Raw genomic sequence first — 18,787 nt, 5'->3', positions numbered from 1 at the left:
AGTAGAATGGATGTGGAAGATGTGCAGATTGGCCTGGGAGGAAGGTAGAGTCCCGGAGGATTGGAAGTCAGGTATAATTATTCCCTTGTACAAAGGAAAAGGGGAAAAAGAAGTGTGTGGTAATAATAGGGGCATTTGTCTTCTTAGTGTAATAGGAAAACTGTATGGTAGGATACTTACTGACAGAGTTAGGGAAAGAACAGAGGAATTAGTTGGAGAAGAACAGTGAGGCTTTAGGAAGGGGAGAGGTTGTGTAGATCAGATATTCATTCTTAGATCTTTAGTGGAAAAGTTTCTAGAGAAGGGAAAGAAGCTGTATGCAGCCTTCATGGATTTGGAGAAAGCATATGACAGGGTGGATAGACAAGGATTGTGGAAAGTATTAAGAATATATGGAGTAGATGGGAAGTTGTTGAATGCCGTGAAGAGTATGTATGATGGTGCTAAGGCTGCAGTGAGTGTGGATGGTGAACTGAGTGAATTTTTCTCTTTGAAGGATGGGTTGAAACAGGGATGTGTCAAGTCTCCATGGTTGTTCAATCTGTACATGGATGGGGTAATAAAAGAGGTACAAGGTAGGGTAGTGGATGTTGGAGTGGCCCTGGTGAGAGAGGATAGTGTTTGGAAACTCCCTGCACTGTTGTTTGCAGATGATACTGTGTTCTTGAGTGAAGACGAAGGGGAGCTGCAAGGCTTGGTGGATGAGTTTGGGAGAGTGTGTAAGAAACGGAATCTAAAGGTGAATGTAGGGAAGAGTAAAGTGATGGTCTTTTTGAGAGAGGTGAAGTCAGTGAATGTACAGTGAGGCTGGAAGGTAAGGAAATGGAAAATGTGAGTACGTTTTAGTACTTGGAGAGTGTGATGAGTAAGGATGGAAGTTTGGAGGGTGATGTGCTTGAAAGGGTAAAACAAGAGGTTCCTTGAAAGCAATGCTAAGGAACAGGGAAGTGAGCAATGGAAGTGAAAAAGTTACTATATGACAGTATCGTGACACCAACTCTAACTTATGGAAGTGAAGCTTGGACACTGTTGGAAGGACAGAAGTCAAGAGTGAGAGCAGTGGAAATGAGTTAAGTGGAGCCTGTGGAGTCACATGGAGAGACAAGGTGACAAATGAGGAAATAAAGGAGCATTGTGGTGTGGATGTGGACGTGATAGGAAGCGTTATGAGGAACACACCGAGGTGGTTTGGCCATGTGGAGAGGATGGAGGGTGAGAGACTGATGAGGAGTGTATGTGAGTGAGGTGGAGAGGAGAAGAGGGAGGGGGAGGCCGAGGATGAGGTGGTGGGATGGAGTGGAGAGGTATATCCCATTGGAGCCCAGTGTCCCAAGTATTGGACAGAACTGGGATTTTTCAAGTCTTTATAAAGTAGGGAACCCCTGGGCAGGGACCTACGAGCTTTGCGACTAGGAGCCGATAGGCAAAGGGTGGTACGCTTAGTACCCTCCCAGTGCAATGCCTCGCCCAGCACCCCTGGGATCCAATGGGATATGAGAGAGTGGGGTGTGAGTTGGGAGCAGGGCAGTGAAATGGCGGGGGACAGGGCGACATGGAGGCGATTTGTTTGTGGCCACCCTGTATGGGATTAAGGCGTCTGGCAATAGAGAGATAGATAGACTCCCCTACTAACTTCACTTCCACCCTGTCTTATTCTCTTCACCTTTTTCCAGAACATTTTCTTACAGTCCCTCTACTTTACACTCAAATTCCTTCCAAATTCCTTATCCACTCTCTTCTTACTCTCTCTTACTAATCTTTTCACCTCTCTCTTCCTTTCTACATATAACTCTCTATATCTGATCTTATTATAATCTATTTCTCTGATGGCATATGCACTATTTTGTTTAACACTGTGTCAAACTGCTCTGTAATGAAATGTAAAGCAAGAAGCCTCACTGAACCATTTCTTCTGTAAGATAAAGCAATTCCCAAGTTTTATTAACTTCAGCCAAGTGGAGAAATGATTTTTCTTAATTTTTGAATAAATGCATTTCCTTATTTCTAAAGTACTTTGGGCCAACAATTATAAAATGAAAAGTTATCAGTATGTTTTGCATTTTAATTGAATCCTTTTCTTATAAAAAAAAATGTATGCATTGGGGGTCATTGCTATGTTATTTCCTTATCTTTAACACAGACATTAATTCTATCTATCTACCTATAGCCAGACACCTTCATCCTGGAAGGGGTGGCCACAATGAATCACCTCTATGTTGTAGGCCACTAACCTTCCACTAACCCACTCTGCCAATTTCATCACACATAAAAATATGTAGGTTTGGTTAAATAGTTACCATCTGGCATAGAAAATATTTTCTTGGCTTACAGAAAATTATCTGTCTTGTTACTGCATAATTACCAAAGGGTAAGCCTACCCTGAATGAGTGTATGATGGGCATCTCATCTACATACAAAACAAAACAATATCAACATGCCAAATACAGAAATAAACTGGTAAAGATGTTCCAAGTAGTGTCCTTATACAACAGAATAAAGGTTTTAGTTCTGCTAACCTGTCTGGCTCTGTTGCCCTTCTTGGGAGTCTCATACACACTGGCACTGTAGCCCAGCAGGTAAAAGTACTTGTTCTTGTGCTCTTGGTTCACCTTGCTGCCTGGCTTGAACAGGGCATCAATCAACAGCTCTGGTAAGGAGGAGAAAGTTTACAATTAGGTATCTTAGCCCTTTCAATCCAAGGACTTCAACTGCCTGGATATACTTCATCCAAGGTCAGTGAGGCAGCCACCACTCAGCAACCCTACCATCAGTGACCAAGCCAGGTCAATTTTTGTATTATTATGCTTGGATGGTTGGCAACTAAATAGACCAAAATCCTATAGGGGGTTGGTGTCAGCAAGGAAAAGCAGCTATAAAATAACTGCCTCTATGACTTACAGCAGACAGGCAAAGATGGGGGTGGTGGCACCAGTTACCACATCACTTATGAGTAAGGCCAGGGCTGTGGCTGTGCCTGTGACAGGGTAGTAGAAATGGTAGTAGCTGTAATCCCAGGCTCATCTGAATATGAAACCAATGAACAGCAGACCAAAACCACTCTTCTTTTGCATTCTACCATCCTCCTTCCGGGGGACATTTGTTTTACCAAACAGTACCAATGCCCAGTAGTATTGGTGCACCACATAAAAGGCAATTCTATTACCTGTGCCAGGGTACACAGCAATGCATTTCCCCAAGCTCTCACTTCCACCCAGCAAAGAATGGGCAAAGGTGTGCCTGGGTGGGCATCCTTGAGACAGTTTCTACTGGGGTGCTCCAAGGCCAATGACAATGCCACTGGTCCAAAGGTGCAGTTTATAAAAATATCCATCCATCCATCCATCGTCCAATCCTATGTTGCCCCATGAGGAGAGTAGGAGCCCAGAGCTACAGTAGGCAAGTTGGTCCTGACATTTAAGATGAGAGTGACCAGCCTCACGCATCCCTGAATGGCATCATGTGACCGATAAACCCCAACCACCCCTTGGATATAAACCTTCACCGATTGAAGCACCGTAATTACCCACTAAACCACCAAGTGCCAAAATCTGGTTATATGGTTACCTCCCAGCAGAGTAAATGGTTTCCTTGTGTACGGGAAACCATTTGGCTTGTCATTTAGTGTAAAGTCACCGACAGGCAGAAGGAAGAAAAAAGAATGAAGGAAAGAAAGAAAGAGAAGGTGGAGTGTAAAGTCCCCCATAGGCAGAAGGACGAGGAAAGAATGAAGGAAAGACATAAGGGGGAGTGTAAAGTCATCCATAGACAGAAGGACGAGGAGAGAACGAGGGTATACCATCATATTTCCTGTCGTAACTCACACTTATTTTTGCAGGAACAAACAGGTTCAGGAAGATTCTTCACTTTCCCCTGTTTGTTCTCCTTGTGGAAGAAAGATATAACCTACAATAATTTTCCTCTTGCAACTCAAATTAAAATTTTGTGGGAAAAACAAGAAATAAGGGAGCAGGATTCTTTCTCCTGTCCTTATCCTCCCTGCAAAAACACACCCTGGTTATAACTGGGAACTGATTGGAAGTTTGCTTGTGAATCCAGTCCCAGGCCAGTGACTTACAAGCCTTAGGTTTCTGGTTTGGCTCAGGGTGGTGTGCGTGGTACCCCTGCTTCACCACTGGACAGATCAAAACCTGATATAACACTTACTAATAAGGGTGAAAAGAAGTCTGAATAATCTAATTTACTCCTTAGCCTTCAGTTAATGTTACTGTAGGGGCTGTGAGGCGAGCATAAATGGTGGCTGAGAAAAAAAATTAAGAGAATGGCAGATACGAGTGGATGGAGTGGTTGGTCAGTGGGGTGTGCCAGCTGAAGTAGATGGGAATGGTAGTGCTTTGGTGGACATCTGTGCTGGTAAGGGGTTGGCAATAGCCAACACCTACTTTCGTCATAAGATGATCCACCGGTATACATGGAGAGTAATGAGGAGGATGGATGGTGAACTTGTTGAACGAAAGGCAATGATAGACTACGTGTGTGTGGATGAGCGAATGAGAAGACAAGTGTTGGATGCAAGGGTGTGGAGAGGGTGGGGGAATGGAGTCTCAGACCATCACTTAGTGATGGCCAAGGTAGAGCTGCAAAGAAAGTGGTTGAGGAGACGAAGGGGAAGACAGGAGGAAGCAGCTCCTGTGAGAAGAGTGGAGAAATTGCAAGATAGTGAGAAAAGGACAGAGTATAAGAGCATAGTGGAAGAAAGATTGGGAAGGTATGAGCTAGAGCAGATGGAAGGGGTGGAAGACGTATGTAAGATATTCACGGAAGAGATAAGCGCAGCGTGTGAGGCGGTTTGTGGAGTGAGGAGGAGATGCAAGGGTGTGCAAGGGACAGCATGTGGAATGAAGAGGTGAAACGAGCTGTGGAACAAAAGAAGAAGGCATATGGTGAATGGTTGGCGAGCAGAGGTAGGGGAGAAAATGAGAGAGAGGAGAGAGAGGTATATGTGAGCAGGAGAAGGGAGGTTAAGAGACTGGTGAAGGAGAGTAAGAAGAAAGTGGATGAAGAGTTTGGGAGGAATCTGAGTGTGAAATGGAGGGAGAGTAAGAAATTGTTTTGGAAGGAGGTAAAGAAAGTAAGGCAGTGTGAAAGGGGAAATAGTAGGGGAGTGAAAGATAGGAATAATAGATTGTTGGTGGAGAAGAGAGAGAAATTGAGGAGATGGAAGGAGCACTTTGAGGATTTGTTGAATGTAGAGAGTGAGAGCAGTGTGAGTATAAGTGGTTGGGGAATGGCTGGGAGAAGAAGAGATGAGAGGAGGGAGGAAGAGATCAGTAGGTCGGAAGTAGTGGAAGTGATGAAGAAGATTAAGCTGGGAAAGGCCCCAGGAATTGATGGAGTGTGTGGTGAAATGCTTAGGTATGGGGGTGAGATTGTTATGGAGTGGATATGGAAGTTGTGTAGATTGGCTTGGGAAGAGGGAAGGGTTCCAGAGGACTGGAAATCAGGTATAATTGTTCCTCTGTACAAAGGAAAAGGGGAGAGAGAAGTATGTGGTAACCATAGGGGTATTTGCCTTCTTAGTGTGACTGGTAAAATATATGGTAGAATACTCATTGATAGGGTTAGGCATATGACAGAGGAGCTAGTTGGAGAAGAACAAGGGGGATTTAGGAAGGGAAAAGGGTGTGTAGATCAGATATTTGTTCTAAGATGTTTAGTGGAGAAGTATCTAGAGAAGGGAAGGAAAGTGTATGCTGCCTTCATGGACTTGGAGAAAGCTTGTGACAGAATAGATAGGCAAGGTATGTGGAAGGTATTAATAATATATGGAGTGGAGGGGAAATTGTTGAGTGCTGTGAAGAGTATGTACGAGGGAGCTAGGGGCTACGGTGCGAGTGGATGGTGAGCTGAGTGAGTTCTTTGATCTCAATGTGGGACTGAAACAGGGGTGTGTGATGTCTCCATGGCTGTTTAATATATATATGGATGGGGTTGTAAAGGAGGTGCAAGGTAGGGCAGTGGATGTGGGGGTGGCCCTAATGAATGAGGGTGAGATTTGGAAGCTTCCGGTGTTGCTGTTTGCTGATGATACAGTATTGTTGAGTGAAGATGAATGGGAGTTGCAAGGTTTGGTGAATGAATTTGGGACAGTGTGTAGGAGGAGGAAGCTGAAAGTTAATGTAAACAAAAATAAAGTTATGGTGTTTGAGAGGAATGAAGTCACAGAGTGTGCAGTGAGGTTGGATGGTGAGGATATGGAGAATGTGAGTGCATTCAAGTACTTGGGTAGTGTGATGAGTAAGGATGGAACTTTGGGGGATGAAGTACGTGAAAGGGTACAGCAGGGAAGAAAGGTTGTTGGTACACTGAAAGCAGTGATGAGAAATAGGGACGTGAGTATGGAAGTTAAGAAGTCACTGCATGATGGTATTGTGATCCCTCCCCTGACGTATGGAAGCGAGGCGTGGACCTTGCAAGAGGGGAATAAGTCAAGAGTGAGAGCAGTGGAAATGAGTTACTTGAGAGGAGCATGTGGAGTGACGTGGAGGGACAGGTTGACGAATGAAGAAGTGAAGGAACGTTGTGGGGTAGATGTGGATGTGGTTGAAAAGAATAGGAGAAATACACTGAGGTGGTTTGGACATGTGGAGAGAATGGAGGATGAAAGACTGATTAAGAGGGTGTATGTAGGTGAGGTGGAGGGAGGGAGAGGGAGGGGTAGACCGAGGATGAGGTGGAGGGATGGAGTTGAGAGGTATATGAGGGAGGGGGGGGTGAGTTGGGGGGAGGGGAGTCAAATGGTGGGTGACAGAGTGACTTGGAGGCGTTTTGTCTGCGGCCACCCTTTGCGGGATTAGAGCGTCGGGCTATAGATAGATAGATAGATAGACAGATATGTCTTATGTACAGGAGACATGCTGGAAGGGAGGGTCGGCTTGAATGATTATACTGTACCTGTTATACCTTAACTTGGTCAAGGTTTTTATTATTTTGCAGCTTATTTCTTGCAGCTGAATGGCAAAACAGGCAATGCAGGAGCTCTATATCCTTTTCATAGCACTTCTTTGTGACCAGCACTGTATTTTAATGTGAATCTATTGTCACAACTCAGCATCAGTGATGAAGAGGTGATAATTTGGGGCCAGGTTAGAGTAAAAGGAGCACCGAACAGTACAGCGGTAGGAATGAAACAAGTATACTCTATTTGGGACAGTGGGAATCTTGCTGGGTGAGAGCTGAGTTGAGATTGCGATGAATATGACTGAGGTGAGTGACAGAATAACTACCTGAAACTTGTGGATGGTAAGAGTCTTGTTATTGATACCTGTGTATGCCTCACAAGACAGACAAAAAGCAGAGGAGGGAGATATCTATTTGGATGGCCAGACACGTGCTGCTACAGTTATGGCTGCTGGTGTTACTATGACTGTGGTACTTGGCAGTGATCTGAATGCACATGTGGAGGAACAGGTGGGGTTATGGAACACTCAAACCTCAATTAATGCGGTTTTGAAGTTACGTGGCCACCTACTCTGTGACAAAGCTTGAGTAACACAGGGCTTGTTTTTTAAAGTTGTGCAGTTCACTCCTGTGCAGTGATGTCATGTGCTTGCCTCGCTGTGTTTGGCTACACAGGAAAGAGTACACCACAGTGTGATCATCATTCAGAATGGAGTTAGAGCATACAAGGACATGTTCAATGCCAGGGTCAATGCCAATCAACAATGGCTCATAACCCAATTTTTTCAAGTCAGGCAGCTGACACTTCCACAACAGCAAGAACCCTCCATCTTCGATGACTCTGACCTTGGTGATAACTGTGCACCAGATGACAAGGTCATTCCTATCATCTCAGCTCTGGGCTTCCAAGGATTCAAATTGGATGATGAAGGTGGGGGTGCAGGAGCAGCAACATTCCAACAGTGACATCATCATCAAAGGTAGGGGGTGGGGGGAGAGAGAGATACGCATCATCATCATACCGGTACACAACCTTACTTTGGTTACTGTTATATTAATGTTAAAATCACATGTTATATTTTTATAGTTTTCACATGATGGTTAGTGTCAGTCAAGGTCATCTGTGTTAGGTAGGGTGAGCAGAAGGCTAGTTCTCCTTCATACTTCATCATTTCTTACTTGATCCATACATAATACTCCATGCATACTCCTCAGACACCTCATCTCCATTACATTCAAACTTTTCCTCTCCTGCTGCACCCATATTCCATGTTTTAGCCACAACTGTCCACCTCTCTAATGCAAGAGTTAACCGTTACTCCCAGCCCTTCATTTATGCAACAAGTCAACTCTGGAACTGTCTCCCTCTGTCTGTATTTCCTGCTTCCTACGATATCCTATCTTTCAAATGCAGTGTGTCCAGGCATCTCAAAATTAATGGATCTTGAATTTGGCTCTCTTTTGTATTGTTTTTGATTCTTGCTTGGAAGGAACGTTAATGCAGGCTCAGCCTTTGGTTCCTTCTTCCTCGCATAAAAAAAATATATACAGTATATATAATGCAGTTGGTACCACAACACCCTCATACAACCTTCTCTTTACATCCATTCTAAGCAATGACATCTAACACTTTTTACATTCCTTCCAGCATCTGTCCTACTTCATTCATTTTAACCTTCACCTCTACATTTATTCTTCCATCCACAGCAACATGTGACCCTAAATACTTAAACCACTCTACCTCCTCAAGCAACTCACCATTCAAAACTACATTCATCCTCTTACCATCTACCAACCTCGTACACTTCATCACTTTACTCTTATCCTCATTCTCTCTCAATTTCCTCCATTCAAACACCCTTCCAAACTCCTCTACTGGCTGCCTCAATCTCTCCTCCGAATCAGCCACCAGTGCAGTATAATCAGCAAACAGTAGCTGACTCAGATTCCACTCTCTACCATCAGCATTCACCAGACTCAGACCTCCACCTAACACTGTTGCATTCACCTCCCTCACAACACCATCCATATAAATATTAAACAACCAAGGTGACATCACACATCCCTGCCATAGCCCCACTCTCACGGGAAACCAACCTATCTATCTATCTATCTATAGCCCGACGCCCTAATCCCGCAAAGGGTGGCCGCAGACAAAACGCCTCCAAGTCACTCTGTCACCCACCATTTGACTCCTCTCCCCCCAACTCACCCCCCCTCCCTCATATACCTCTCAACTCATCCCTCCACCTCATCCTCGGTCTACCCCTCCCTCTCCCTCCCTCCACCTCACCTACATACACCCTCTTAGTCAGTCTTTCATTCTCCATTCTCTCCACATGTCCAAACCACCTCAGTGTATTTCTCCTAATCTTTTCAACCACATCCACATCTACCCCACAACGTTCCTTCACTTCTTCATTCGTCAACCTGTCCCTCCACGTCACTCCACATGCTCCTCTCAAGTCACTCATTTCCACTGCTCTCACTCTTGACTTGTTCCCCTCTTGCAAGGTCCATGCCTCGCTTCCATACGTCAGGGTAGGGATCACAATACCATCATGCAGTGACTTCTTAACTTCCATACTCACCTCCCTATTTCTCATCACTGCTTTCAGTGTACCAACAACCTTTCTTCCCTGCTGTACCCTTTCACGTACTTCATCCCCCAAAGTTCCATCCTTACTCATCACACTACCCAAGTACTTGAATGCACTCACATTCTCCATATCCTCACCATCCAACCTCACTGCACACTCTGTGACTTCATTCCTCTCAAACACCATAACTTTACTTTTGTTTACATTAACTTTCAGCTTCCTCCTCCTACACACTGTCCCAAATTCATTCACCAACCACTCACACACCAACCACTCACACACTTACACACTTACACACGCTCTACTATTTACATAAAAACTTTTCACATCTTTTAGCAACCTACCATCAAGCCCATACAATCTTAAAACAGTCCACAAAGCCTCCCTATCAATTCTATCATATGCTTTCTCTAGATCCACGAATGCCCAAAACACATCCTTACCTTTCGTTACGTATTTTTCACACACCTGTCTCACAGCAAACACCTGATCCACGCATCCCCTCCCTCTCCTAAAGCCACACTGCTCATCACCAATCACTCCCTCTGTATCCTCTCTAACTCTCTTAATCAACACTCTACCATACACCTTACCTACAACACTCAACAGACTTATACCCCTAAAACTGGTACATTTATACTTATCATCCTAATCTTTATTCAATGGGACCATACATGCACTTGCCCAATCAATCAGCACCATACTGCTCACAAAACACACATTCAACAATCTTCCTAACCACTCAACAACTGTCGCTCCACCACCTCTCAAACGCTCCACAGCACACCCATCCATACATACAGCTTTCCCTGCTTTCATCTCCTTTACAGCCATCAAAAATAAAGTTGTCCAAATTGATTCAGGTGAAACTTGAGAAATTACTGTAATTAAGGTTACGGAAGCATATGTAAGGAGGAAACAGCACGCATAAAGTATGTACAAGTGCTCAAAAAAGTATCCCTACTCATGAACGCAGGACTCCACAATGAGTAGAGCGATTCGGACAGTGTCGGTATTCCATATTTCGTTGTCCGTTGTGTCAAAATGATTCATGTCACTTCAGGAAGGATACTTTTTGGGGTGACAGTACACTTACTTGTAAAGTACTACGAGGTGCTGTACTTCTGATATGTACAGTGGCTGGAGAGAGAGAGAGAATGGGGGTGGGGGTTGCTTGGGGCCCACAAGCTCCTCCCACTCACCTCTATGTCTGTGGTGGGATATGGCAAACTTCTCAAATTCTCCACTCGCACCAAATCACTTTCTCACAACATCATATTCTCAAGCTTGCACCACTGAATTGGGGTCTACATTGCCAATTCTCATAACAGTGGCGTCTCATGCAGCAGATGCTTGTATAACGGGACCAGCGTGTACAGTAATTGTTGTTTCCAATTGCAATGTATGGACCATATCTAGGATACTTGTGTTGCTTTGGTGTGGTGATGACCACAAAGCATCAGCTGACAGATACTTTCCACTCATTTCACTCTATTGTAGTCACTTCAGAGTCCCCAGAATACCCTTTTACATGGTAAACACATGTATTACATGACAGTGGAGGTGTGCATACCATGAATAGGACTGTGCAATCTAAACTAGGGAAGAGGCTTAGACAAGCATGTAAAATGTATTTCATGCAAACACCAGTGTAAAATGAGGAGCAAGTGTACTTCATTTGAAAGAGACAGCAGACTGATTACATTAATCTGGGGGAGCTGGCAGCCACACTGACTGTTTCTTGGTCAGAAAATTAGACAGACAGCAAGTCAGGGATGTTAAGGTCACGGCTAGTGAGGAGCGTGTAGAGCACCACATACAACACCTCTTTCCTATACCTTGACCTGAAACTGCCATCTCTTGATACTGACTAGTAATAATAGGTTAGCACTACAATACGATGCTAATCATGAAGAGGTGAGTTGGTACGAAGAGGATGTGGAGTTGTAGCACTGTCTTACTCTGCCACTGAGACCCATGAAATAAGCTGCAAAGGAATGAAAATATGGACCAAGTTAGGGTGAAACCAGTATACCTGTACAGTGAGTCCTTGAAATACGAAAACTCGAAGTACGAATTTCCGATGGTACGAAAGCGATAAATGCAGGACAAATTCCACAATACAAAAGTATTTGTCTCGATGGTACGAAAAACGAAACGAGAGGAAATACGAAAAATTCAAAATGGGCGCGCTGCGCAACGCCGTGCTCGCTTGCGGCAAGAAAACGAACTAACCCCTATCTGGTAAACACATTTTCGTGCGTTTCCCAGTCGAGTCACGTCCGTCCTCTCCTCTCAGCTTTGCCATATGTTACGCTGTTTTTTGCTGTTCTTCACCTTTTTGTATTTTTCCCATACTCCACAAGCGCCCTGCATCATATCCAGCATCCGGGGAACCAGGTGCAAAGAAGAAACAGCATCATACTCTTACTCTTCTGAGGATATTGGAAATAATAAGACACCACAAGGAGGGGCAGGGAGTCTCTGAGATTGGGCGAGCTTTATGCCTTGCACCATCAACCGTTGGGATTGTGATGAAGAAAAAAGAAATGTACAGTTGCGAGCAGATGACTCGAGGCCACCTAGTCCACCAACATTTTGGTGTTTTGTGTGGCAACAGTGGTAGCTGTGAACTTGACCGAGATTCAGTCAGCTGTTCGGGCGAAACAAACCCAGTGATAAATAATTTGTCAATGTGCAGTTCTAACTGGTCTCCAATCAATACCATGCAAGTAAACGTATAATACTGATAATGATTAACGTGTCATACACATGGTAGATATATTAATAACAATAGTATTACAACACAGGCATCCATATAGTGGTGCGTTCATTCATGTGAGACACACGGGTATCGGTAGTGATTTATTTTGTTGGACTATCGTCGTGAACCAAACAACCTTTACCAGCTGTCAAGAGATATGCCGTAGGGTTATCAGCTTCCCTGCAACCTAGCATTATTATCACAAAAAACACCGTCATGCCAGTCATCCCTCACCGTTAACCTCACTTTCATCAACCTCTGACTCCAAAGCAGGTGGGACAGTTAAAGGTTCACACCACAGTAGGCGAAACAAGGGGATGGGGGTGTGGGAGTTATATGGAGGGTGGTGGGTGAGGAAGGGCGGGACCATGATCTACGTAGGGGAGGTCAGCCAGACAGCGCGCCGCGTGAGCCTTCATGATGTCACATCAGCCCTTTGGCGAACGGGTTCAGCTTGTCCCATTCCATGCATGAATGAATGAATAGGGACACCATGATCTAGACACCACAGCATCAAGCCCGGGAAAGAGAGAGAGAGAGAGAGAGAGAATGAATGAATGAATATAATATACACCAGGAATGATGGCTGTATTTTATCACACTAGTAAATGCTGAAAATTACATTGATTTATTCATTTATCCGTCTAAGAGCCATCATAAACATTGCTCACGTTATTATATATCGGGAATAGAGAGAGAGAGAGAGAGAGTTTGAGAGATAGATTTATAGATAGTTAGATAGACAGAGAGATAGGTAGGGAGATGAGTGTGAATGTGATCGAATGTGTATTTGTGTGTGAAGGTTTTTGTTTTGTTATTTTCTTTTCCTTTGTCGTATCGCTACCCCACCGTGGTGGGAAGGTGCGATTAAGTATAACACAAAAAATATAGACAGACAGAGAGGAGAAACATATATTAAGTCCTGCTGTGGAATGTTACAGGCGGATGATAATGTGATCTATTGATATACTGACTATGGTTATGGTAAATGGTTATAAAGACATAAAATACTGTATACTGTAGGAGAGATGAAGCTATGAATGAAGCAGTGTGGTTGAACATCAGATAGCGTGTCCAGGCTGACGCCAGCCAGCCAGCCTTGAGAGCAAGGATTGGGAAGGCAGTGGGGCGTGTGTGACGTCATGCAGGCGGCGATTCCCCACTGTCTGGCTGACCTCCCCTACTTAGATCATGGGCGGGACGAGGTGGGACGTGTGATGGGAGGGGGGTGAGGAAGGAATGTGGTTGGCTGCGGTATTTAACATATGAGATTAGAGGTTGTAATAGGTTTGTTTTGACATAGAAAACCAACGTTTCCTTAATATTTGAATGATAAAGTCGAACGATTACTCTCAATAAATGTTTATCATCATGAACGGGTCAACTAGTTCCACCCCCCCAAACGTGATGTCACGTGGTGCCTATGTCACCAACCAAGGTGGTGATGGAGCTGCACACTTGGGATACCCGTGTGTCTCACATGAATGAACGCACCACTATATGGATGCCTGTGTTGTAATACTATTGTTATTAATATATCTACCATGTGTATGACACGTTAATCATTATCAGTATTATACGTTTACTTGCATGGTATTGATTGGAGACCAGTTAGAACTGCACATTGACAAATTATTTATCACTGGGTTTGTTTCGCCCGAACAGCTGACTGAATCTCGGTCAAGTTCACAGCTACCACTGTTGCCACACAAAACACCAAAATGTTGGTGGACTAGGTGGCCTAGAGTCATCTGCTCGCAACTGTACAAGAAGATGGGCACCTCCTCTTCATCTTCAGCTGCCTGCCAAGCCACGAGGACTTGCAGATTTCGCATGGACTTGGTACCATATCAATGACACGAATCTCCAGCTGCAGCACAGGTCTGTATTTAACTGTACAGTGTACTAATACTACAGTAATTAGTTGTATGTTTTATTTTTTTATGTCTGTACAATAGTATGGTACTCTATACGTGTATTGCATACTTCTAAATAGGAGGGGTAAAGTTTTAGTGGAGGCCCAATGGGGTCCTGGAACGCATCCCCCCCCTTTATATGTATATTTCAATGGGGAAAATCGTTCCGATATCCTTAATTTTGGATTACGAAAGTTTTTTTTGGTCCCTATCCCTTCCGTATTTCGAGGACTCACTTATGACAACGGCCATACCACGTTGAGTACACTGCTTCCCGTCCGATCAGCGAAGTTAAGCAACGTTGGGTCTGGTTAGTACTTGGATGGGTGACCGCCTGGGAACACCAGATGCTGTTGGCATCTCTACGTGTCAAGTGGGGTTGGTGGAGGATTAGTGCCCCTCCCTGTAAAACAATTAACTCTAAGCCCTTGGCCACCCCGTGTGGGATACATGGCGTCTGGCAATGAATGATTGAATGAATGAAATAACAGGTTGGTGAGAAAATATGAGGTGAAGAAACTGACTTATAAACCTGGGGAAAGTGTGTGGAAATTGAAGAAAGTGGCAGAGAGGGAAGCTTTCTATGCAGAGAAGGGTAGAGGGGTGGCAAGGCAAGGTGGGATGATAGGAGGGTTTAAATAAGCACCATGGTGCTATAAAGTTGGATCTGAAAGCCAGACCTGTGGCTAGACATGGGGCAGCCCACCTGGGTATAGATTGTCTTCCTGGCAGAATGAGGAGGTTCATGTACAGATGAGAGAGAAAAGATACTTTCAGGGAATTGAAAAGGATAGGTGGGGACGCTCACCATCCACTCACTCGATATAGTGCTGCTTTGGGTGTCTGCCCTTTCCTCTCTGCCATCACTCCCCTTCTGTCTTTCTTTCCTTCACTCTTTCCTTTTTCTACTGCCTATGAGTGACTTTACACTCCCTCTTCTCTCTTTCTTTCCTTCATTTTTTTCTCTTCCTTCCACCTATGGGTGACTCTACACTGAGTGACAAGCCAAATGGTTTTCTGCTATGCTGGGTGGTAAACATATAACCAAATTATGGCACCTCATGGTTTAGTAGGTAATTGAGGCACTCCATGTCCAATCAGACTGAGCCTGCATAGGGTTTGTATCCAAGGGTTGGTTGGGGTTTACTGCTCATGTAATGCCACTCAGGGATGAGTGAGGCTGGTCACTCTCATCTTAAATGTCTGGACCACCTGCCTAGCCCCAGGTTCCTATGCTCCTCATGGGGTGACATAGGATTGGATTATGGATGGATGGATGGAAAAGGGGTCACATGGAGAGACAGACAAATGAGGAAGTAAAGGAGTGGTGTAGTGATGGTATGGATGTGACTGAAAGTGTTAGGAAAAATACTCTGAGATGATTTGACCATATGGAGAGGATGGATAATGAGAGATTGACTGGATGAGTGTATGTGAGCGAGGTGGAGGGGGAGAGGGGGAGGAGGACGAGGAGGATGGGGAGACTAAGGATTCAGACATGGGGTAATGGTAATCTGTAATCGTAATCGATTGTAAGTGATTACGTACAGACTTTTGTGTAATCATAATCGTAATTGATTACTTAGGCATTTTTTTCAAAGTAATCGCAATCGTAATGGATTACTCTCATATTGTAATCATAATCATGGTTACTTTTACGATTACAAGGCCCCAGATAAAGTTATTCTTCCACAAATACTCGTCAAGAATAAAACACTGTAGCTCAGAGTCAAACAGTCAAATATACACCATAAAAGTCCATAAGTAATATGAAAACAAAAGTGAACTGTTGGTTACCATTTGGAAGCTTCCATATAATAACCTACCTAAGCTAGAATATCACCTGGGAAGATCTCAGTTGGTGGAAAAGTTAATACAATGAAAGGGTCAAGGACAAAGTGAAGAAAAGTCTCGGTGCTTGAATTATTAAAACACATTTGTATTGCAAATAGGCAAAAAAATAAAGGAACAACTTACTGGACACAGCACTGTACAGTATATTTTTATCCAGATTAACAGTCGCCATAGGTTCTGCAGACCTTAATACTATGTTGTTCCTTATGCAAGCAATTCTTATTAAAATGATTTGCATATAAGATATATATCCCTACAAAATATCAGTTTTATATTACTGGATGATGTTTTTGCTTTTAAAAACTATCTATCTATCTATTTACTTAATCAATGTCGAGTATAAAAGAAACATGTTCATAATTGTATAGTGCATAACAGTACATGTAATCATGATTGTAATCATGATACTTCTTATGTAATCGTAATCGATTACAGTGAGTCCTCAAAATACGAAAACCCGAAGTACGAATTTTCGATGGTACGAAATCGATTAATATAGGACAAATTCCACAGTACGAAAATATCTGTCTCGATGATATGAAAATCGATACTCGATACGAAAGGAAATACAGAGATAGCCCGATTATCCAGACTATATGATGTGAAGAAGTGCCTGAATAGTCTGAAATCACAATTAATCTGGCAGAAACAAAACACAAGTACTGTTAGACTGATTTATTTACAGGTAAATGTACAATGAAAGACACAACTATCTTTCCGGTTCAGTCTGAAGAAAATTTACACCAGGCGAAATACAATGAAAACCCTGTTTCTACTAGTGCATGTTTCAAATGGTTCGATTTTTCCACGCTATATTCGTCAGACTTTGGGAAGATACTTGAGTCTTTCATTGTACACTTGAAGAAGCAGAAAGTCCTTACCAATTCAATTCATAATCCTCCAGCTTGTTTCTGTAATTTTCTGACAACTTTCAGTTTGGCAAATTACTTTTTCTTGCTGAAAAATTTCTTCCCGTTATTATCGTCACTTCCCCCTACAATCATTTCCAGCGCAGTGGAAGAAACTCAGCGTGCTCAAAGGTGGATATCATTTCCCAATTTCCCAACTGGAGGTTAGGTTAGGTTAAAATTATTGGGTACAGATAAGCTCAGTTAGGCCAGGTTTAGTTAAACACTGAGGGAAGAACAGTCCTTTCTGCCATTATGTTAACGAAATAAACAAGAGTTGTCACACCAGAACAGCTAAAAATGACGGGGAAACATTTAATAAGAAACGTTTATTGTATTTACCAACCCAGAAATAATCTGAAAAATATAACAGACTATCAGGAAGAACTGATTTGGTAAGCTGCTTTTACTGCTTAAAGTAAAATGTATGTTTAGCCCCCTCAATGGCTGTGAGTTCAGATATTTGCGTGTTCCCGTGGTCAGCCTTGGGACCATTTTCTCAAAGTTCTAAAATCAATTTCTTTTTCTTACATATGTGAAGACTCGTCTGGCACACCTGGCTTTTTTTTTTTTTTTTTAAATTATTTTTTCCCCTAAACCCATCTTGTGATTTGCTATGATTCGTGTAAGAATTAATAAAATTAGGATGCGTGTTACATCAACATGTATACATTGGCCGAAAACATCTGGGACGAAGTGAACTGTGAATGCCAGACTGCTTGAGGTGGTAGAGTAGGGTTGTGTAAACACACCAGTGACCCTCATTCCCTTCCCATAATTGCTCGCAGTTTTTTTTAGCTCACCCTAACTCAACGTCACTGACACCAGTACAGTAAGGTGTTGTTCAGAGCCAGCTGCTATGAAAGCGATGATGGAATACATTATTGTTTGTATCAGTCCTCTCTCTTTCACTCAAGCACATAAGAACAAACAAAAGAATGAGCAGTAAATGTACACTAACTCTAAGGAGCAGAAATAACTGTGCTCAGTCGGTCTGAAATATATTGGGAAGAGTGATACTGAACGAAGAATGTAGAACTGAATGCTAACCTACGAGAACATGTGGGAAGAAAGAGTAATTTTTTTCTGATTAGCAAACATTTTTGTTCCATAACATCTCTTAACATTGTAAAACCCATAATCTTTCGTGTAAGCATACAGCCTAAAGACCTTACCAATTCAGTTCATATTCCTCTAGTTTGTCTTCTATACTTTTCTGACTATTTTGAGGGTGGTAGATTATGTTCTCTTGCTGAAAGAAACTTATACTCAAAATTAGGGCGCATGTAACATAAGCATGTTAAACATCGGCGAATACATCTGGAGTGAAGAGAAAGCCTGACTGATGGGATGGTACAGTAGGGTCATGTACACACACCAGTGACCTTCATTACCTTCCCGTAATTTTTCGCAGTTTTTTATAATGCCCAAACTCAACGTCATTGACACCGAAACAGAGAAGTGTTGTTCAAGGCCAGCAGCTATGAAGGGGTTAATGGAATACTGTATGAAAAATTCAAAATGGGCACGGTGCATAGCACAACGCTCGCTTGCCGAAAGAAAACGAACTAACCACTATCTGGTAAACAAATTTCGCGCGCTTCTCAGTTGAGTCCACGTCCCTCCTCTCCTCACAGCCTTGCTGTACGTGAGAATATTTTCGCAGCCCTTCACCTTTTTGTATTGTTTTGCCAGGCCTCCCAAGCACCCTGCATCATATCCAGCATTGGGGGAGTCTGCTGCAAAGAAGCAACAGCACTGTACTCTAATTCTGGAAAGGAAATTGGAAATTATAAGACCCCATGAGGAGGGGCAGGGAGTCTTGGA

General features: G+C 43.2%; 1 protein-coding gene and 1 non-coding gene across 2 annotated transcripts in view; one reads left to right on the top strand and one right to left on the bottom strand.

Annotated features, from left to right (window-relative positions):
- TH1 (negative elongation factor complex member TH1) overlaps positions 1–18,787 on the bottom strand; it is a 78,358-nt gene that overhangs the window by 30,178 nt on the left and 29,393 nt on the right. Inside the window, exon 10 of the mRNA XM_080277074.1 lies at positions 2,517–2,647. Within this exon, the coding sequence (XP_080133200.1) occupies positions 2,517–2,647 (131 nt within the window). The remainder of the gene's footprint in view (positions 1–2,516; positions 2,648–18,787) is intronic.
- LOC145405920 (5S ribosomal RNA) lies at positions 14,439–14,557 on the top strand. The gene has a single exon (XR_013898458.1). It is a non-coding gene; the product is annotated as a 5S ribosomal RNA (ribosomal RNA).

Source organism: Coenobita brevimanus, chromosome 68, assembly GCF_032717465.1.
Source record: "Coenobita brevimanus isolate Jiangsu-jjx chromosome 68, ASM3271746v2, whole genome shotgun sequence".
NCBI lineage: Eukaryota > Metazoa > Arthropoda > Malacostraca > Decapoda > Coenobitidae > Coenobita > Coenobita brevimanus.
Note: the sequence above shows the minus strand (reverse complement) of the source record. Positions and strands in the feature narration are given on the sequence as shown.